The sequence below is a fragment of the Bacillus rossius genome, chromosome 12, assembly GCF_032445375.1.
Source record: "Bacillus rossius redtenbacheri isolate Brsri chromosome 12, Brsri_v3, whole genome shotgun sequence".
NCBI lineage: Eukaryota > Metazoa > Arthropoda > Insecta > Phasmatodea > Bacillidae > Bacillus > Bacillus rossius.
The window spans coordinates 26,038,410-26,061,210 of record NC_086339.1 but is presented as its reverse complement, the minus strand read 5'-3'; the positions used below and the strand labels follow the sequence as shown (position 1 = coordinate 26,061,210).

General features: G+C 43.2%; 1 protein-coding gene across 2 annotated transcripts; it reads left to right on the top strand.

The window, feature by feature from the left end:
- Positions 1-11,801, top strand: LOC134537190 (toll-like receptor 2). 2 transcript variants are annotated; one of them, XM_063377455.1, is made up of 5 exons: positions 1-582; positions 4,979-5,298; positions 6,503-7,655; positions 8,951-9,140; positions 9,799-11,801. In XM_063377455.1, the coding sequence occupies exons 1-5, from the start codon at positions 32-34 to the stop codon at positions 10,261-10,263; spliced, it is 2,679 nt and encodes an 892-aa protein (XP_063233525.1). In that variant the 5' UTR covers positions 1-31; the 3' UTR covers positions 10,264-11,801. The 2 variants fall into 2 exon arrangements, with proteins under 2 accessions (XP_063233525.1, XP_063233524.1); XM_063377454.1 differs by having other exon boundaries at positions 8,951-9,152; positions 9,799-11,579.
- The last annotated feature ends 11,000 nt before the right edge of the window (positions 11,802-22,801 follow it).

Genomic DNA, 22,801 nt, shown 5'->3' with positions numbered 1-22,801 from the left:
ACATGGACTCTTGCGGGACCCGGCCGCTAGAATGCGCGCGGCGTGGCCGGCCAAGATCGCCGTCGCCTGCGCCGTCCTGTTCGCGCGGCTGCGCTCGGAGGACCGATCCGCCGACGTCGACGGCCCGTCCGCCCGCGGGGTCGACATCGCGCGCTGCGCCGGTGCGCGCGCCGGCGAGGTGCGGTGCGTCTCGACGCTGCTCCGCCGCGGGGAGGGCGGGGGGTCGAGGCGCGTCGAGGCGCGGTTCGTCTTCGCCGTGGGCTCGGAGCTGGAGCCGGTGCGGAGGTGCGGCGTCGAACGCCCCGTCGTCGACCTGAACGACACGGCGTGCGAGCTCAGGCGGAGGTACGCGCTCCGGCTGACGTCGGCGAGGCTCGGCGCGGCGGCGGGAGGGCACCCGGACGCCTACTCGGGGGGGTCGCCGACGAATACGACGACGACGCCCGGGCTGGCGGACATCCTCGGCCAGCTGCGGGGCATCGAGATCTCCTACGCCAACGACAACTGCTCTGAGGAGAACAGCCTCGGCTGCCTGGCGCAGGGGTTCCTGGAGACCAGCGCGCAGTGCAACCTCACCACATGGTAGGCTCCCTTCACTGGTGCCGTCCCACTCGTCCCAGACATCCACAACGTACAAGCACGCTCCTACCCAGAGCTATGTGTTGGTTCTCAGTTCGGGCCAACAAAACAAAAAATTCATCCGTTTGAAATATTTTTATAATGCTGGCCATTCAAATTGCAACACAGAGAAAGGCCAACTTTAAGAACCTTACTTTGGGAACAGGCCTAGTACCGACCAACTCTGTATCAGGACCATCCTTTGTGTCCCATATTCCCCTTTACTTAATGTATGCAAATTTCACCCCGTATGCATGTGCCCAGTGTTTACCTTGCGTCTACGCAGGTTTCACTTGGTCCCAATTCAACATAGCTTTAGTCTATGTTTGAGATAAGGAAATAAGTAAGTAAGTTATGGCTTCAATCGCCGCCACAGTTGGCCAATCCCCGAAAAAAGCACACGATGCATGTGACCCTCCCTCTCCCTGCATGGCTAATCTCCAGCACAACCAGGCGTTTTTGGCTTTACCTAGATCTCTCCCTAACCTGGACCCCGCCTACAAGATTCACTTACTTCAATGTAGGTTAGGAAAAAAGAAAGTTCTCCGTGAGAACATCTTCACTAGATTAGCGGCTTAAAATCTTTGGTTCACTTATCGCGAACACGGAGCGATTGGTTCATGTAGGGTTAGCGACAATTAACAGACACACTGCGACAAAATTGACTTGCACTGTTAGCCTACATTTGATTATGAGATGACATCAAAAACAGTATAATCATGTGGATGTACGAATAATTTCAGCAAATACTCAACATAAAAAAACAATAGAACTGGACTCAACAATGATCCTTCGCATCCGTCCGTCCGTCAACAAAGCCGAGCGATTCACAATGATCCGCACGTCCAACACGGATGCTGCCAAAAACTATTAATGCTTACATGTAAGAGGAAATTTCTCTTGTAAAGGTTTACTAGTTTGACGATTACTTTTGTGTCTTAAAAAATTATTGTTTCAAATATCAAAGTCAAAACGTGTTCGTATTCAAGTTAATAGCGTAATATGCAAGCAGCTTAGCAAATAAACAAACTAAGAAACCTTTGAAAGGCACTATATTTATTTTCAGACATTATTGAGGTTCTAATTTCATCCATCCATCCATCCGTCGAAAGTTAAAGCTTGGCAATGTTTTGACGGACGGACAGATGGAATTTTTCGACCCATCTGATTGGCCGATGTCACGTGATTGACGGACGGATGAGTGACGAATGGACGAGACGGATCATTTACGTCCAGCTACAATCAACTGTTCGACACCAATTGCCTGCAACGACTAATGATTAAATTTATTCGACTGATTTTCATGATTGTCACGAATATCGCCAGTTCCGTACTATCAGCCCAGTAAATGCCAACTACATTCTCCTCTAGGGCCACATATTATTCTGAAATTCATTCAAGAGCCAGACACAAAAATAGATATTTCATTTTCTACACCAATACATCATGACTGTGTCTTATATGGTATGTACAGTGATTAATAAATAAAATATGTTGCATGTGACTAAGATACAAAACAATTCTTAAAAAAATATTATTTACAATGTAAATGTACAAAAAAGGATTATAATTAAACAATAAACAGTTTACATGATTATGCATAATATATTTAAGCATTTCCGTGAGAGTACTTTGGCTTCTAAACCTTTCTGCTGAACCATTTACATATGATCAAATAAATGCGTTTAGTACCTGACAATAGGTATACCTGATAATATTTCTGTTTTGAAAGATTGTTGTCGGAACCGGCCGCCAGTTGACTATCACTGAGTTTTAATTCCACGGTGCTCAACACTAATCTTCACTCAGCAGTACCAGTAGGTGCAGTGTTCGCAGCAATAACAGTAGCAACAGAAGCGGAATTAGCAGTAATATAAGTAGTATCAGAAGTAGCATATAGAATAAAGTTGTCAGCAGAAAGTGTTCAGAAATCCTCAAATATATTATTTATATTCATGTAATCTGTAAGTTATTCAAACATATTTTTTTGTTTTAACAATTTTTCAAATAGTTTTTTTTAATTACATATTTCTGTCTTCATCATATGCCACATGTTTTATTTATTAGTAGTAGCAGTAGCAGTGGCAGCAGCGACAGTAGTAGCAGAGGCAGCAGTATAGTGGTAGCAGCTGCAGCAGTTGCAGTGGCAGAGTTGCAGTGGCAGGCTGGCAGCAGTGGTATAAGTAGTTTTGTTTTTGGTAGAGAGGTTTAAAAATCTTCAAAAGACACCAACAGGTGGGATTTTTGGTAGTGTCAGATTTTTACTGACTAAAAACAGTCCTCTCTTTCTGCCCTTCTTTTAGGAAGGAGGCCAGACCAGAAACCGCTTTCGCATTACTTCAGCCTGGCCCTGGTTACGCGACTAGGCGCTCTTCTTGGTCAGTTCTAAAGCTTCTTTGCTCTCAGTACTGCTTCAAGGTAGCTCATTATTGTTCCCAGTTCCGAGGAGAGCTGCTCATAAGGGGGATTATGTTTCCTGGGCTCAATTTGGCTCCGATTGTTTCTTCGGCCGCTGTTCTTTCTGTCTCCCATCTGCCGCAGTGGAAGAAGGAGTGGCAGGCATCATCGGTGTTTTCTGGGCAGTATTTACACGCAGGGCTGTCTGATAGCCCCATGCGGTGCAGGTACGCCTCGAACAGTCCGTGCCCTGTGAGTAGTAGCGTTAGGTAGAAGTTAGTTTCCGCGTGTTTGAAGTCAGACCATGTTTCGAGTGCTGGGATACGTTTAGCTGTCCATCTCTGTGTGTCCGCATTTTCCCATCTGGTTTGCCATTTTATTAGGGTCTGCTTCCTTTCGAGTTCACGGGAGTAGTCGTCAAGGGTGCCCTTTGTTCGTCGCTCGTGGAGTCTTTGTCGTTCGTTTGCCATGAGGTCTATCGGTATGGTTTTGGTTATAACGAGTGTCGCCCCTTCGTATACTGTGCGGTATGTGCAGGCTACTCGTAGGGCGGTTCGTCTTTGGATTGCGGCGAGCTTCCGTCTGTATTTTTCTTGGGAAAGCTGGCTTGCCCATATTTCAGCACCATACAGTAGGATTGAGTGTACCGCACCGAACAGCAGTCGCCGCTTGGCGATGTCGAGGCCCAGACGTGTTCAGCATGATCTTCGACAGGCTCGTTACTACCTTGTTGGCCTTTGAGACTGTGTTGCTGAAGTGCTCGCAGAAAGTGAGCCTCTCGTCTATCTGGAGGCCCAGGTATCTTATCGAATGCTTCGCTTCGATGTTTACTCCATTGATGTTCACCGCAAACGGTTTCTCGTACCAGCGTTGCCTAGTGAGGACAGGCATCTCAGTTTTATTAGGGGCTGGTTTGAGCTTATGGCGTTTCAGCCAGTCCTTCAATCTCACCATTATGTGGTCAATTTTTTGCCGCGTATCCTCAGGGATACTTGCAAGGTTGATTCCCGCAACGTCGTCGGCGTAGCCTGTTAGGTGGGTGTCCCATGCCATGTCCATCCTCAAAAGGTCATCATATTGTATATTCCAGAAGTCCGGGCCAAGGACGGAGCCTTGAGGCACACCGACCGTGACTGCAGTAGTACGTGGGCCTTCCATTGTGGCATATTCGAGTTCTCATTCTCGGAAGTAATCGTCGGCCATGTCTAGAATATACTTGTCAACTTTAAAGTCGACCTCCAGGGCGTCGAGTATGTCCTCCCAGCCTACAGAGTTTAAAGCATTCCGGATGTCGAAGATGATGAAGATGCACACTTTGCGGGACCTGTGATTTCCCGTCCAGGCGTGCTTGACGATGGCCAGAGCCTGTTCTATCGCCGAGATTGTTGAGTGCTGCTTTCTGAACCCGTGTTGGTTAACTGAGAGTCCGCCAGCTCTCTCTACTTCAGCTGTGAGCCGTGCTTTGACAAGTTTTTCCAGGAGCTTGCCGGCCACGTCAAGCATGCACAGGGGTCTGTACGATGACGATGTTATTGGTGGGCCTTTGCCTTTGTCGAGCAGTACAAGGCGTTGTCGTTTCCATCGTTTACTGAAGGTTCCACTGGGAAGGCAGGCATTGAACATCGTGAGAAGCGTTTCAGGGGCCTCTTGGGCGATTGTTTTGATGATGTTCGTTGGGATGCCATCTGGTCCTGGAGCCCTCCTTGGCTTGAGCATGCTTGATGCATCTCGAAGCTCCTTCGTTGTGAAAGGAGGGGCTGGTGGTAGCAGTGGTAGAAATGGTAGCAGTGGTAGCAGTGGCAACAGTAGCAGTAGTAGCAGTGGTGTTAGAGGTGTTAGTGGTGACAGCAGTGGCAGTGGTTGCAGCGGTGGTAGCGGTGGTAGTGATGGTAGTGATGGTAGCATCAGTACTAGCAGTACCAGTGGTGGCGCAAACCACCTCTCACGCGCAGTGACCCCGCAGGCAGCCGGAGGGCTGCGACCTGAACGCAACCTTCGATGACTCGTCGCTCGTGAAGGTGTTGGAGACCTCCTCCGCGGGGCTGGACTGGTGGGAGGCCGTGGTCTACCTGCGCCTAGTGGCCAGCGTGAAGGAGCTGCGCATATGCGGCTACCTCAGCTGCGAGCTGCCGGCACTGGACGCCCTCGGAGCCCTGCCCCTGCAGAGCACCTCTGCCGTCAGCCTGACCCGGGTGCGCGTGGCCGACTGCAGCCTGCCGGGCATCAGCCTGCCCAGCCTCAGGACTCTCTGCATCGCCGACAGCGCGCTGCCCGCCGACTGCAGTGAGTGCGCCGCCTGTCCCGGCAATCATGCTTGCAAACTCACGGGAGCCAAGAACCCATCCAACTTACATGTGTATAAATAAAAAAGTAAATGTTCCCTCGTCGTTCAAAATCTTGAATCTCCGAAAGTTATTCACCGATTGCTTTGAAATTTTGACACGACGTTGCATTCGAATACGCGCGCGTTTTTATATACCTAGGTATATCATACCTGTGACAGGTAAAAATATTGATCAATGTAACCAAGTCGTAAATATAGTTTCAACTTACTTTGTCATGATGAACCTGCAGCTGAAGTTTGTCGTTGAAACTCAGGCTAACTAAGCTTAGAATGTGCATTTCAAAAAGACTTTGTTTTTTTTTTTTTTTTTGTGTCTTGAAGCAAATATTTTTCATCTACAGGTTTAAAATCTTGCCATTGTAATATTTTAAATTGCATCCTCTATAATCACGATTACAATAAACATTCTACCCTGATTAAAGTGAGATATCCCAAATTATATTAACTTAAACACTATTATAAATCAATTAAACAACAGTGGAGTGATAGAATATAGTTCCTTAGAATAGATTTTAAAAAATTTTGAATTCAGGTTGATAAATGAGTAAAGATTTAAATTTAACTTTGCCGATGATTGGCCTTAAATGGAAAAGAAAACAAAATTCGCAATTTTGAAGGTGCAGTTGCATTAAAAAAGCAAAAAAAAAAAATTGACGATAATAAAGTAGAATTTTTTTTTAAGGATGTTTTTATTTTCCTTGCTCGAAAACTCAAAAAATATATGTGAGCGAGTCTTTCAGTACTCGTCAGAGATGGGTAACATCTAAAGTCGGTAACCAAAAAATTCATGGATTCTCGTATTTCAACTACTCTTATATGAAACTTGGGCCTCAGACACGAATGCAAAAGTCGACAGAAACGTCGCTGACTTTACACCGTCGACGTGGCTGTAACCCACATGCCAAGAAAGCTCATTAACAGATGTATCTCTTTAAGATCTCACTTAATATGCATTCTATTATGTTTACAATGTAATAAAGAAATATAAATTTTTTTTATCCACTCTAAAAAGATCTCTATCCACGAAATTTCACTATCATCTTATATTCTGTATTTAAATCACTTTGCTCGCGCACACGCCTGTTATGTAACGTACGCGGCGTGTGAGACCGAGCCTCAAGGTTGTGCTCATATATGTTGCAGGTTTCAGAAACACCGACGCCGGTGACCTGAGAAAGCTCGTTCTGCGCAACGTCAGCTTATCATCCGTCCCCCGCGATCTGTCGAGGTTCGCCAACTTGGAGGTTCTGGACCTATCCATGAACGAGAACATGGTCTCGGGTGACGTGGCCAGCTTCCAGAGGGAAGTGATCGCCTGGAGCCGGTTGGGAAACATCAGGTCGCTGTCCCTGTCTCACGTGCGACTCGACTCGCTGTCCATTCTGGGCAACCTCATGACCGAACCTCTCGGAAACAAGTGCACCCCGATCTCGAACATGACGGAGCTACTGCTCTCCGGGTGCCACATCCAGGACCTGGAAGACGAAAACTTCTACCGATGCCTCTCGTCCTTGAACATTCTGGACCTGTCCCAGAACAGAATTTCGACTTGGTCTTCAAGGGTGTTCTACAAACTTGAAAAAGTTAAATTCATCAACCTCTCCCACAACGGCATCACCGCTCTCCCGGAGTTGGAGCTGCACAACGGCACCACCCTAGAGTTCCTGGACCTGTCTCACAACGGTATCACGTCACTGAACAACTTCGTGAGGTCCGGCAGCACCTCGGTGCTGAACCTGTCGTTCAACAAGATCTCCGAGTGGTCCGTCGAGGAGATGTTCTGCCTGATCGGCACCTACCGCACGTGGGTGCAGCACCTCAACCTGTCCTTCAACTCGCTGCGGACCGTCTCCCGCGTCATGGGCGACTCCATGCTGATCCTCAAGAGCGTGGACCTGCGCGGCAACCGCTTCGACTGCTCCGACTGCAACACCACCGAGTTCAGGAAGTGGCTTGAGAAGACCATGTTCAAGTACGAGCGGCTGACGGTGGTCGGGACGGACCACATGAGCGTGGTCTGCTCCGCCCCGGAGGCGCTGGCAGGGCGGAACCTGCTGGCGGTGGAGGTGGACTCCTCCCACTGCGACCTCGCGGAGAGGCGCAACTACGTGCTGCTGGTGGCCGTGCCCCTCGCCGCCGTCCTGCTGCTGACGGCGAGCGTCGGCTCCGCTCTGGCCTACAAGTTCCGTTTCGAGCTGGCTTACATCAGGTACTACTGGAGCATCAAGACGAGGAAGAACAGCGCTGCCGTCACGGAGACCGGGGAGTACGATTTTGACGCCTTCGTCTCTTACAGGTTTGCACAATTTTCTCCGAAGCTTTGGTTTGGTTTACATCATTTAAAACAAATTTAATTGCTAGGGACATGCATATTTCGCGAAAAGATCCCGAGACTAGTTGAAAGTTCAAAAATTGTTTTATCGTCTGGGTGAGTTCCTTTCAGGTAATTTTTAATTGTTACACCATCAATCACAGTAATGCAGTGCGGAAGCGAACGCGTCCTGAGTGGCTCTGTCAAATAATGCAACGACGTCTCTCGCAGACGGCCACCAATCAAAGATAGAAACCACTGGTGCGGGTATACCTAGTCGCAGTCTAACGGGCGTTAAGGTATTTTCGTGATAAAGGCCTGGTAGGGATTGGAAAAATTCGCGTGTTCATTGACCTCTATCATGGACTCCACAGTACTTTACATACTCGGGAAAATGACACCTGTTCGTTGGCTTCTGACACGTGAGAAATTTTAACAAGGATGTCCTTAATTCGTCTTTCAGTTCCTCAGATAAATGTGAGTCAGTCGCAAAAGCGGTACGCTGGTATATTTGTTTGGATGTTGGCCGAAGTCGGTAGTCAGTGAGTGCAAACGCTTCGTGTTGTCTTTCTTTGATTGCTTAGAGCACATTAGGGGGAAGGGAAATATAAAATGGAATCATCCATAAGCTTATCGTTGAGCCATATTAAAACGTTATTTTTTTTTCGATAAGAAAGCATTGAGTTGATTTTATAACCGCCATATAGGAAAAAGATACATCCGGAACGTAAGCGTTCACTTGAAATCCTACGGTCAACCCGCGACTCATTGAAGGTGAGTTCATTTAAGTTCCTTCCACATTCAACCATTCCCAGGGTTATTATACCATCTCACGGAACTGTTCAGCGTTTGACTGGGGTTTAATGAATCGCATATCTTGTCCGTGCAGCAGCCACGACCGCGCCTGGGTGCTGGGCGAGCTGATGAAGCAGCTGGAGGCGAGCGGCGATCTTCGGGCATGTTCGGAACTGTTCGGCGTCTGACTGGGGGTTAGTGAATCTCGTGTCTTGTCCGTGCAGCAGCCACGACCGCACCTGGGTGCTGGGCGAGCTGATGGAGCAGCTGGAGGCGAGCGGCGACCTTCGGGCATGTTCGGAACTGTTCGGCGTCTGAGTGGGGTTTAGTGAATCTCGTGTCTTGTCCGTGCAGCAGCCACGACCGCGCCTAGGTGCTGGGCGAGCTGATGGGAGCAGCTGGAGGCGAGCGGCGACCTTCGGGCATGTTCGGAACTGTTCGGCGTCTGAGTGGGGTTTAGTGAATCTCGTGTCTTGTCCGTGCAGCAGCCACGACCGCGCCTGGGTGCTGGGCGAGCTGATGGAGCAGCTGGAGGCGAGCGGCGAGCGGTACCGTCTGTGCCTGCACGAGAGGGACTTCCGGCTCGGCTCGCTCATACTCGAGAACATCGAGTGCTCCATGAGGAAGAGTCGATTCACGCTGGTTGTCCTCTCACGGGGATTCGTCGACAGCCAGGTAACAAGACAGGTACTATAAAGCTTTCTCTTTATAATCTGTGGTGTGCATATTTCCAAGTTCATCGTTCCGTATGTTTTAAGAATGTTTTAGATCAATTCATCTGTTCCATTTACAATCTATGAGTCAGGTCTATTAGCATTAGGCCAGGTTTATGAACCAAACAAGGTACACAACGACGCAAGAGCGCATCATGCGACCAATGCAATGAAATGACAGTCGTTCATAAAACACGCACGCTGCAAGACGTCACAAACACTACCACTAAAAAATTTTAAATATTAGAAAAAAATATTTCTATCCGAGACTTCATTAGGTAACTCATATTTATCACGAAAACAAATAGATTTTAAAAAGTTATTTTTCATTAACAATGTGTGAAAGTTTAAGATATGTAAATATTTATAATAAAGTGCTACTGTGAACTTCTGTGCACATCGAGTCTGTGTCATTAAAAGTTTTCGGAAGATGTCTCTTCAAAAATGGCCGGCGAAAACGCGAGAAAGTTGGAAGTTGAAAAATATTAGCCTTGTGTTATTGCATCTTGAGAATTCGATGAACCAGTACTGTAAACTATTATTTCTGAACATTCTACGTCTAGTGTCTCTTGTGTTGGTTAATGAATATGGCCTGAAAGGAAGTGGTCTCTGCCCGGCAGTGGTGCCGCTGGGAGCTGGAGATGGCCAACTACAAGCTGCTGGACGGCCGCAGGGAGTTCCTCATCCTGCTGGAGCTGGAGCGGCTGGAGAGACGCCGCGTCCCCCGCCACCTCAAGTACCTGATCGAGACGCGCACCTGCCTGCAGTGGCCTGGCGCCGGGGCGCCGCCCCAGCAGCGGGGGAACTTCTGGCGCCGTCTGAGAAGGGCCCTGGGCGAGAGCCTGCACCAGAGGCGCCAGCGGCTGTCTGCCGCCGCGCCTCCTCATGCCCGACCTCCTCGCACCACCACCACCACCACCAACACCACCACTTTGACAACCACCACCACGACCACGACAACCACCACCGTCGTCGCCAGCGACGACAACGTCGACAAGAACTGCAACGTCGCGCCGTCCGTCGTCGGCCCGCTGGCGGTCCTGGTGCTCCCGCACGCGAAACTGACCGAGGAGTCCGAAGTGTGAACCGATCAGCTTTACTCGGTACTTTTCTCAGTACGGTGGGGGACTAATTTCCCCGTAACTCGAAAACAGCACGAGCTAAACTCTTCCCCGTCTAAAACCGTAAGCAAGTATAGATTACCGGCACGACTCGAAATCGGGATCGGGCTGGCTCAAGCTTTCATTCTATCCGCATCAGAATTACATTAAGTTGAACAAATCAGACAACAAGCAAAAATATATATGGAATAGAAAAAAAGGCAACATAAATCATGAAATACCCAGAGTAGCAGGTAAAATGTTTGGAAGTATCTTGAGAAATATTTACGTTGACTTTTGACCAAGTGTATTTAATTGTTTAACATTGGTATTCATAAAATAAGTGGTACATTCAGTGGCCGTGCGAGTAAAAGACGAAGTTTTCTTGAGGGGACGGTTCTTGGGTTCAACGTCAACCACTAGGTGTGGCTATTTGTGAATAGCGAATCGGTGACCAAGTGATGCATAACCCGATATGATATTTAATGCCTTTTTCGCTCAATCGTCAGAGTATAACTGTGCAGCATGAAAAAATCCTCCATGAACCAAATAAGAGTTTTCTTCGCATGTAATGGACTTCTGGTGTGTCTTCCTACATTTTACCGATGTTAATAAACTTGACATGAAGTGTTAAGCTCATTTTATAATCGTTTCATTGGCAGCAAGACATTTGAATCTATATGTTTTATTATATCACGTATTGTAATAAATGTACAAGCAAGACTTGTCATTCCATGTCATCTCATTCTGTGAGTGCTTATGATTCGTTAGCCATGTAATAGGAGTCCCAGGAAAATATGCAAGTCTCCCAGTCAAAGTTATAAAATCGGTTTAACGTACATTGCTTATCTAGTCATAATGTTGGCCTACTCATTAGCTCTGAATTTGTAGTTTCTTCTCTCATTAATTACGAAAGATTAAAAGTGAGGATGAAGTTTTTTAGTTCATGATACTCTTAACTTTTACTGAATGATAATATTTAAATGTTCTATTTTAGGAATTTTTTGTATAGCTTAGTTATGAATGGTGAGTGAAAGTTTTGGTAATTTTAATGTTGATCGTTTATGTATTACATTAAAATCCCGTTACATTTTTAGAATTAATTTTTGTATTATTGAACTATTACGCTGTGCTATAAAATTTAGCCAAGAAATTTCTCTTTTAGTTTGTCAGAAACAGTCCTACATGTATAAAACATGGTGTTGCACTTATTGTTCCAAAAATTTATATGGATTTATTTTATTATGTTCCTTATGTATGTGCTTTGCTCTGTAATAAAATTCCAAAGACTCTCTTATAGTTACCATGTGTTTGAAAAATTCAACTCTACCATTCTGTTGTATCTTAGAATTATTCAGAATGTCCTCTTTTATTCTGGTTTGTCCCATATAACAACGACCAATTGTCCTTTGGCAAAAATCAAACAAGCATTCGTAGAATCATTGAGTCATGACTTATGTTTCAAAATGTAAAATAGAAGGGACAATAAAGTTTCTATGAACTGCAGAGACTGCAAAAAAAAATTGAAAATAATTACTCGTTCCTAATAAGTTTTTAAGATTATTAAATGCAGTTAACTCTTTAAAAACTGTTTACAAAACATTATTTCAAGTAATAAACAAATCACGCAGTATTTCCTTGCTCAATGGGATTTGTAAAATTGGGATTTTATAATATGCCATGGAGTTCAAATCTTCCAAAAATAATTCATGCAAGTAAAGCATGTGCACAGTTTCAATAAGCTTCCCATTGAGGGATTTTAACTTGAATAACTTATCTCCAGAAACGATTAAAATTGGTGAACGATAATTGGGAAGATGGTAGAAATAAGGCCAAGTAGAACAGAATCAAATGATGTCAAATACAGAATTAAAAGTTGAAACTTCATTTGAGAGAAAGTGAGTCGATTGTTGGTGTACTCCTAATGATTATAATATGAGGTGTCTACTGACAAAAAATAGATTATATTAATATATTTATATTATATTAAAAATATTATTTGAAAGTACATATATAATTTTTATTAGTGTGTAACCTTTCATTCATCCTGTGAAAATATCGTTGCATGGTGCGCGCGCATCGTAAAAACTTTACTCTCATCATTTTTTCATAAGTGCCAAAAAAAATTATAACTTGAGAAATGACGAAAATGTTATTTATTGAATATACCTAACCTAACCCATCACAAATTGCTATGTTTACAACGGGACAAACAAAAACAAGTCTGCAGATGAAGGATCGCGGCAGGCGAATGCTGGGAGTGCCGCCCGCTGGACCAGTTGGTGCCTCGGCCCATAACAGTCGTCGACCTGTAGCCTCCAGGGCGCACTCCACTGCCCGCGTACAGTTACACCAGTCTCGCTACCGGTCCGCTCGCTCGCGCAACAGCTGCGCCCATCACACCACGTGACACCAGGCAGACAGATGTACCAACCACAGGCAGACCACACAGACAGATCACAGACAGATATACCAACCACCGGAAAACCACAGATACATATCAGACAAACCACTGGCAGATCACTGGCAGATCACTGGCAGATCACTGGCAGATCACTGGCAGATCACTGGCAGATCACTGGCAGATCACTGGCAGATCACTGGCAGATCACTGGCAGATCACTGGCAGATCACTGACAGATCACTGACAGATCACTGACAGATCACTGACAGATCACTGACAGATCACTGACAGATCACTGACAGATCACTGACAGATCTCTGACAGATCTCTGACAGATCTCTGACAGATCTCTGACAGATCTCTGACAGATCTCTGACAGATCTCTGACAGATCTCTGACAGATCTCTGACAGATCTCTGACAGATCTCTGACAGATCTCTGACAGATCTCTGACAGATCTCTGACAGATCTCTGACAGATCTCTGACAGATCTCTGACAGATCTCTGACAGATCTCTGACAGATCTCTGACAGATCTCTGACAGATCTCTGACAGATCTCTGACAGATCTCTGACAGATCTCTGACAGATCTCTGACAGATCTCTGACAGATCTCTGACAGATCTCTGACAGATCTCTGACAGATCTCTGACAGATCACTGACAGATCACTGACAGATCACTGACAGATCACTGACAGATCACTGACAGATCTCTGACAGATCTCTGACAGATCTCTGACAGATCTCTGACAGATCTCTGACAGATCTCTGACAGATCTCTGACAGATCTCTGACAGATCTCTGACAGATCTCTGACAGATCTCTGACAGATCTCTGACAGATCTCTGACAGATCTCTGACAGATCTCTGGCAGATCTCTGGCAGATCTCTGGCAGATCTCTGGCAGATCACTGGCAGATCACTGGCAGATCACTGGCAGATCACTGGCAGATCATTGGCAGATCTCTGACAGATCACTGGCAGATCACTGGCAGATCTCTGGCAGATAAACCAACCACAGGCAGACCACAGATATATATCACAGATAGACCACATACAGACAGATTGACCACAGTGAGACCATATACACAGACAGATAGACCTCAGACAGACCAAAGACATCACAGACCACAGACAGTTAACAGATACATCACATACCACAGACAGACCTACCGACCAAAGACAGACCACAGATATACCACACACAGACCACAGACATAGAGACAACGGACAGACCATGAACATACAAGGTTTGTTATACTCGCCGTCTCTTTTGCTTACTAGGAGTTTAAGAGCTAATCAACAAGGAGCAAATCATCTTAGGTCAGAAAGAGTTGGTAATTTTCATATAGGCGAAGAGAATGCCTTGAGATTTATTTTTATGACCTGTCAAAAATGCAGACATTTTGAAAAACGCAATTGTTAATTAAGATTAGGCAATACCTAATATCGTTGCAACAAATGTTTTAACCTATTATCGTAAATAAGTATATACTGCACACAATCTGTAGTTATCAAAAAAATAATACGTTAACAAAAATACTTATTCAAAAAAATCATTAGGTATAAAAATATACGATCATACCATAAATCTTAAACATATTTCCAACTTATTTTGTCATCGTGCCAACCCATGACAATAGTTTCCTGCACATTCTGTCGCGGTGTTGTTTGAAAAGTATGTGTATGGTGGGTTTAGTGAATGGTGTGACTAAACTATTGTGCCGGAAACTATTGTCATCATGGCAGTAGCTGGCCTCGTTGGGCTACCGGCAGAAAGAGCCATCGAACCTTCGGGCCAGTGAAGAGTCCCGGACGACGGATTGCCGTCCATTACCTCCGTTCATAAAACTCAGTAACTGCGGGCTGGCTAAGGGAGTAATATACGAGTTTAATTTTAGACATTTTAAATAGGCTGGGGAGAACAGGACTTGAATGAAGATCACTGGCAAAGCATGAATGAGATGGTATGACCATGTCCATTTTGGAGGCTGCCTATGAAAATGTTGAAGCTGGAGAACACAGGAAGAAGATTCCAAGGAAGACCAGAGAGTAGGTGGGGAGAGCAGATAGTTCAAGGAGTGCAGGAGAAAGGAGAAGAAGACTAGAATAAAGGGAAGGTTGAGGAATGGTGGATGGACAGAGGAAGATGGAAGCATTTTACTTTAGTGACCCGGCCACAGGCTGGAAGCATTCGATGATGATAATGAAAGTTTTCAAGGTTTGCGGGTCTCAAACCCGCGCTACACCGAGAGAAACTCTAAAAACAATGTATCGGAGTGAATGGATGAATGAGATTCGGGAACATGGGTTCGGCTCCCTGTGGAAGCTGTGATGCCTGTCTGGCGCTCTCTATGCCTGATTATTCCAATCTACTTAGCATTTCTTGATTGTCAACTTATTTTTATTTCGGTAATTCTTTAATATTTATACAAAATTTTAAATCTACTTGATTTTCTTTCGGGTGGCTGGTCCGTTTAAATTATAATATTTTGGCTCTGTCAACTAGTTTGAACAGTTTTATCACACATGTACTTCGTCATGAACCTTTACTTGTCTTCGTTCGGAGACAGTGCATAAATTCTTCGTTCTGCATTTCGAGATCTCGTACCATCCTGTTGTCCGATTGGTTTCTTGCTTAAACGATTTTTCTACCTTCTCTTCTTCGGTTATCTTTTTTTTTTTTTTTTTCCTGGCGTCTTCTGCAGTTCGTCTTCGCGGGAGCTAAGTGGTCCGGTTCATCGCGGTTGGTCGTGACCGGACGTCAGAACAGCTCAGCTCAGCCGGCGGCTACGACGGCGACCCCCGGTGCTCGCCCCTGACCGCTACGCCCCTCCAGCACCGGAAAGGCGCGCGACCAGAACCCCCGCGGCGACGGTCCTGCCCCTTCCCCGGGTCCCGCGAGCCTCCCCCCCCTTCTCACCGGCTCCTGCCGACGTCGGTGCCCCGCCTCTCTCTCTCTCTCTCTCTCTCTCTCTCTCTCTCTCTCTCTCTCTCTCTCTCTCTGCTCCAGACGCGCGACGGCCGAGGACCAGTTAGCGTCTCGACGTCGCGGGTGCGTGCGTCCCCGACGCGGTCTCCGCCCCGAACCACCTGACGGGTCATCGACGTCGTGCGAGTTGCGAACGAGACCCAAGAACCGGTGTTTCGTCAAACACGTCGCGTCCATCGTCGCATATCTCACCAAGTCTCGGCGAACCCCCCCGACTGCGGTGACGAGCAGTTTCCGAAAAACTGCACGACGACTTGTGACGTCTTCCGACTTCTGGAAGCCCTGGATCAATCCCGCACACCTTTTTGCTTTGGCGATAAGTTGAGATAAGAACCGGTGTCCGTCACGTAACTCATCCAAAGATGCGGTGATTTAGACGACGGTGACCACCAAGTTTTCCGGTGACACTGCAATAACTTCGGCTCTAAGACACAATGAGTTATCTCGCGGGATTTTTTTCCCCCTTTCTACCGGGACTGATTATCTACGTTGGGCCAGTGCTAATGACCTAGATTAAGGATTTTTTTTTGCTGTTTCTAAGGTATTTAGTGACTTTTGTTCTTCGGCAAGTTGGCCGGTGCCCAAGAACTCCAGTGACGTCGCGAGTGCTTGTTGGGAGTACCTGGAGGACCGCGAAGAGATTTCACGCGAGGTGCGCGCGTGGGTGCTTCCCCGTTCATCGTCTCGCCTGAACCAGTGCGTGAAGATGTCCGATTAGCGAACGCGGATTTGCCTGGCAGCAGAGATTCCACCAACCAAGGGTGAGCAAAACGACCCCATCTTATCCGACCATAGCTTGTAAATTTTCAAAAGTTTGTACGGGCCGAACCCATGACGAAGGCATGTACAAAAAGAAATCAACTTTAGGCCGTGGAAAATAAATGTTCTCGTAAGTATTCGCCCTGTCAAATATTTTTGGGGTGTCACCAAAACGATGGCCCAATGACATTGAAATGTTTTCACTACAAAATTATATCGTAGGCATTCGTGGTCAATCACTTACTTCTTGGTGTCTTGGTTGAACCCACTCTGTGGAAATGATAATGTAATCAAAGTTGTGGTTATCTGCGAAACGGTCAACATTTTTAATGGCCCTTAAACAGGCCCGTGCAAAGCTTCGAACTAAGCAAATCAAGCAAGTTCTTTTTAATATTCGATTTGACTTCGGCAGGATATTTGCTATATTTTTTTCAAGCTTCGAAATGATGTGTAGCTTCGCATTTGTTGCTAAGTTAAAACACAATAATCTTAAGATTTTTTCATGACAATATTTAGTTGTTTTTTTGTGTTGAATAAGTTTTGCTGGACTAAGGTTGGTTAGGTAATTAAAAAAAATAACGCGCCAGTTTGATTTTATGAATGCTCAATATTAATACTATGTGTTGTTATTTTATAATTTGATTGACTGCTTTTTATATATAGGGCCCAACTAATTAATCAATTAATAAGTTCATACATTTCAAACATTTAACGATATTTTACTTCACTCCTTTATTTTATAAAATAAGTGTAATACAGCTTCGACGAGAACAATATTCGCAATTTGTAGCGAATAGTTCAAACATTTGATTTGATATTCGGTTCACGTTAAAAAATAAAACTAGTGTTTGCACAGACTTACCTTAAAGGTGGCTTCAAAAAGGCATGACGTAAAGTCGAGCGCCCCATAATTTCCATGGAGGTATACAGAACCCAGAAGCCAAAAAAGTAGTCACTACAAAAACATATATTATCGTCCCCATAAAATATTTGGCATGTGTGATCACTAGAGACCTGCAAAATTCGCGGTTTCTATGGCCTTCAGGATAGACTGCACATACCCCTGTACACTCGGGCAAATAACGCAAGTTCATTGGCTGCCGACTTGTAAGTCGTCTCAGCTGGTTTATCTGTGATTCGATCCTTCTTTGGTTGGGGGTTTATAACTGGTTGAGATTCGTCCAGATGAACAGTAAGCCAATAGCAAAATTATATAAGAGGTATGTGTGTTTGAATTCTAGCCTATCACCGAATGAATCCGCGAATTTTGCAGGTCTCTAGTGATCACCGATACTAACTACACAGCATTTGGCATCCCAACCAAGTTTTGCGAAGTAATCCTTATGACGACGAAGGTCTGAGAGATTGTTTGAGAAACAGAGTAGCCTGAGCAGCAAGATTTTCAAATACTCGCAATATAATCCAACGAGTACTTGTAAAGAACCTACAGTAGGTACTTGTCTGTTTAGGTTAAATATTAGCAAATATTTCACAGTAGATTGATTCGTTCTTGTGGTTAAGGACATTTATGTAACCAGTTGGAAAATACTATTCGCCAGAGGACAAATACGACCTTACTATAAATGATTAAGTAACGTTCCCGTGACGTCGCAGAAACGTGTCTTTTTCGTGGTAAGAATAATGGGCTAGACGTTACCGGTGTTAAGTTGCGTTTAAGGTGCTATCCGAATTCACCTGAAGTATAAAGTTATACTTTCTTGTCCCCGTAAGTGACATTACAAATTGGAAGTGAAGTATGCAGGTACGAGGATTGTGTGTAATTATTGTGTACTTCCAGGAAAATAAATTCAAAAAATCCTTTTTATACGTTATATTTGAAAGAATATTTAGTAATTGAAAGAATAGTGATATAATTTGACTTAACATTTCACTACGATTAACGTATTAAATCAACTATAAGTAATGCAAAATGTTTATAAGGAAATTTCATGAACATATTAATCAATAGTAACTTACCGAAACAATGGTAGAATCGTAGAGTAGGTTTCCATGATAACGTGATTTAAAAAAAAAATAACTTTAAAAAACACTTATTTAAGTACAAGTCTATAATGAAAAAAAATGATTAAAAAATTAATGTCCACAACCCTGTTCGCCTGGCTGATATCGTTTGTACAAGCCAGAAAAAACTGTACTTCCACGAGCCACTCCTGTACACAAGGGCGAGTGAGTACACTACACTTGGTCGCACGTACATTAACTGTGTACCTGGTATTGGACTCGGCACACACTGTAATTTTTTTAAATAATTATAACAGTAATATTCGTGTAAAATTACACATATTTCTAAATACTGCATCATCACAACAAAATAAGTTTTCGCAGTAACACTGGGTCCCGGGCACTTATGACTATTTGTGTCGTCCCAGTTCCTCCAACAGTTATAAAGTCATTCGTAAACAGTTCCCTGAAGATCTTTCCAGTGTTAACTGACCACGTTAGTACGCTTGATAAAAAATAAATAATATCCAAATACCAATTATTGATTCTCGAGTGAAACGATCAATCAAAATATAAAATATTGCGCCAATATTCTTGATATCTTCTCGATATCTTTCTCGTAGTATTAAGGAATATTTATTTACAACCGGTTTCCAAAGGAATATTTTCTAAAAAAAATAAATAACAAGTAAGTAGTTATTGACGTGACGTCTAATAAATCTATGAACGCCGGCTGCGCACACGAAAAAGTTTCCCGTTACACATATTGTCCCGTTACGATGTGTCCCGTTACGCTCATTGTACACTTGCACCGCATCTATCTCTCTTCCACTCGACTGGAACAACCAACGAGTTGAATTTTTCATGGCACATTATACTTGAAACACTCCCATTCGTTTCCTACTTTTCCTATCATCGTCCTATCCTCAACAGAATAACACAGATTGGAAGAAGTTAAACAGCAAACATGTACAAAAGTTATAGTTAAAATAATCTGTTCGTTAAAGTAATAAACATATTTGAATTAATGAGTGCAAATAAAAATTAATTTATCAATTAAATTGTATATTTCATGTCACTCCTTCTTTGTATCCATACAAAATAGTGATAATTCAATTAAAATGATTCAATTTTATTCATAAAAGATATGCAATCATTTCGTGAAATGTTTTGTTACGACGTTGTCACGTTAAACTATCGTCCGTAAACCGACTTTATCAGACAACCAATTAGTTTTTCCCCCGTGCAAGAGCTGAGGGGTCGAGTCCAGCTCGCCGGAAGTACGTGGCCGGTGGAATCGAGGCCGGAGGCCGGCAGCGGCCCGTGACGTCAGAGCCAGAGACGCTCCAGCGACCATCTCTCCCCAGGCGGGCGGGCGCCGGCCAATTACTACTGACCCGCTACCGGCCTGGATGTGGAGGGTAGACGGGAGGGAGGCGCGGTATTGTTACGCAAAGACACGCGACCATGCCGCGCGTTACAGCTGTTCAAGGGTGTGTATCCTGTCAGCGTGGCGGGGTCGTGATCTCCTTCTGAAACTCCACGGGGGAGAAACTCTTAACTGCCGAGACTTGAGACGTAGTTTTTTTTTTTTAAGTGGTTTTGGGCCCACCCGCTAGATAGCAGCATCCATAATATATTTATTACATGGCTATAATGACTGTGAGAATCCAGAAAATAAAGTAATCAATAATAATAAATTTTTGTTCATGTTCCATACCACAACTTATTTTAAAATTTATAATTTTTTTGACCATTGGAGGAAGAAATTTACTATTTATTGAATTATCACTATTTTGTATGGATACAAAGGAGTAAAATGAAATGTACAATTTAATTAATAAATTTACTTTTAGTTGCATTCATTCATTAATTCAAATATATTTATTACTATTGAAATGTTGCGTGCACCGTATTTATTTTTAGAAGTAAAAAAAATACTTTACACCAGCTAGGATTCGAACCGACATCATTTGGATAGAAAGTTTGCAACGCTGACCGCAAGACCACGAGGCCAAACATGAAAGTTAGTGTGACCAGTAAAGTTCAAACCTAACAAACTGTAATATTTTACTTTCTGTCCCTACGCGCTCCAAATAAATAAAATTTAATTTCAAACCCAGAAAATTTTCTCGTTTGGTTTCTAACTTCCGATTATTGAGTTGTTGGCATCTTATGAGCTGAATTTTCAAAGAGCAGATTTTATTTTTTTAATCATTTTCCGTATCCGTATAGTAAGGGTGTGTTTTATCAATAAGCCGTGAAAAGATATCCGGATTCTTTTCGCGCTAATATAACCTGGTGTGTTAACAAGGAAATGCATTTTCAAAAGTCATTTTCTTGCGTTTACAATTTTTTTACACTTAGGCTATTATATTTAAGCAATTTGCAAATTGTTAACACTGTAAGTTAATTATTTGACTGTAAAAGATAAACATAAAAGAGTCTGTGCACAGTTTTGTTTTACGTGAAAACGTATAATAAATCGATGAACGCCGGCTGCACGCAGGAAAAAGTGTCCCGTAACGCACATTGTGCCACTACGGATGTGTCCCGTTACGCTCATTGTACGCATGCACCGTATCTCTCATCGACTCGATTGGAACAACAATCGATTTGACTTATCAATCATGTTTTCGTCATTTTAATTTTTAATATTATGTAATTTAACGATCGTCCACCGATTTTCAGCACAATCGGTACGGTTATTTAAAAGCAATGTTGAATTTTCAAATACGTTTTTAACGAACAATGGTGTTTTACAGTTACACATAATAATTCAAATTACACCCGGGATCTTTTGCACAATGTTTTAAAAAATATTGTAACACATTATAAATAAGTTTTGTGTATTTGGGATGCGTATTTGTTATAAAATTGTATTATAAAAACGAAATAATATTATTCCCCTACGGTGCTGCGATCAACGGCGACGGACGCGAACCGAACAAATCGTGCTCTCTATCAGCTGTCGTGGGAACCAGGCACTCGTTAATACATATTTTCCTTTGTTTATCGCGATGGGCGTTATTATTAATGAATTATAAATAAAATTTCGTGCCCGGGGCCACAATTGCATATCATTTTGAGCACTGGAAGACATAAAAGCGTAAATTATTCTCGACGAATTTTAATTTGTGGTTTTGATTGCTTATTACAACAAAAATTTCTGCAATAAAGGTTAACTATTCTTGCATTTTAAAAATCTGATTACTAGTATAATTTCAAGTATTTATTCTTTTATTATTAAAAAAAAGTAGCATCTGTCGGCGAGTGCAGTAATAATAGGTTATGTTAGATATTTGATTATACTTTATTTATATGAAAACTTGTTCATAATTATACTTAAACTTTATAGCTAAACGCCAGTTTTTTTAAAATTAATTACAAGTCATCTACACTTGAACTGTTTAACTACGCACATTTTCTTGGCAACTGGTTTCCAAAGGAATCTTTTGTTAAAATTAAAGGTTTTTTTCTGGATATATCATCTGGCTGACTAGCTATACGAACCACTCAGTAGGCCACGGGGGTGATTGGAAGGACGCAAACGACACATACTTTCACGAGAAGCTACATCGCAGATTCTTTAAGTAACCTTTCAGCCATCACAAAGCTCAACAAAAATGGCTGTCATGTTTTAATGTACATTTTTCGATTGCCCTTGAGGCAAATGTGTTATTTCAAATAAGGTATTTGTATGTCTCTGACTCACATCTTTCACATCTGACAACAAATTTGAGTTTTACTGTGTTGCATCAGTTAATTTTTTTGTGGGGAAAGGGTAGAGGTTAATTTTAATCAAGGATTAAATTGATTGAAAATGATTAACAGTCCCTAATCATATTCATACGAATAAGATGCATCAATTTATCGTCAAAAAATTTGACAACAAACACTTTAAAACAATATAGTTCCCTTATACTTTCGTAACACAAAAATTAAGTTATTTTTCACTTTTCAAAATAACTCGGCTATAAAAAATTCATTTCGCTAATTAAAGTTTTAAAGTAAAGCACGAGTACGCAAACACTTTGTTTTAAGGTAATGTAATATTGAAGCTTACGTATAATGCAAAGTACTATTCCTTACATATTATTACCTAAAATATCTGCACCTGGGCTAAATTTAGCTTGAGTGTGTAAATCATTAATGTTGTTTTACTTGAAAATTCTGGGATCCAAACTTTCTAAACAAAATAAAACAAGATGATGTGCTTTTGAGTTCAACTATGAGCATTATTTGATTACTCAATAAATTTGTATTTGCCTAAAGATACCAAAGAAAAAAAAATTGTTGTCTGTAAAGTCGGTTTACGGACGATAGTTTAACGTGACAACGTCATAACAAACCATTGATGAAATGATTGATCCAGAAGAAAAGGAAATATTATATTCGGCCTGAGA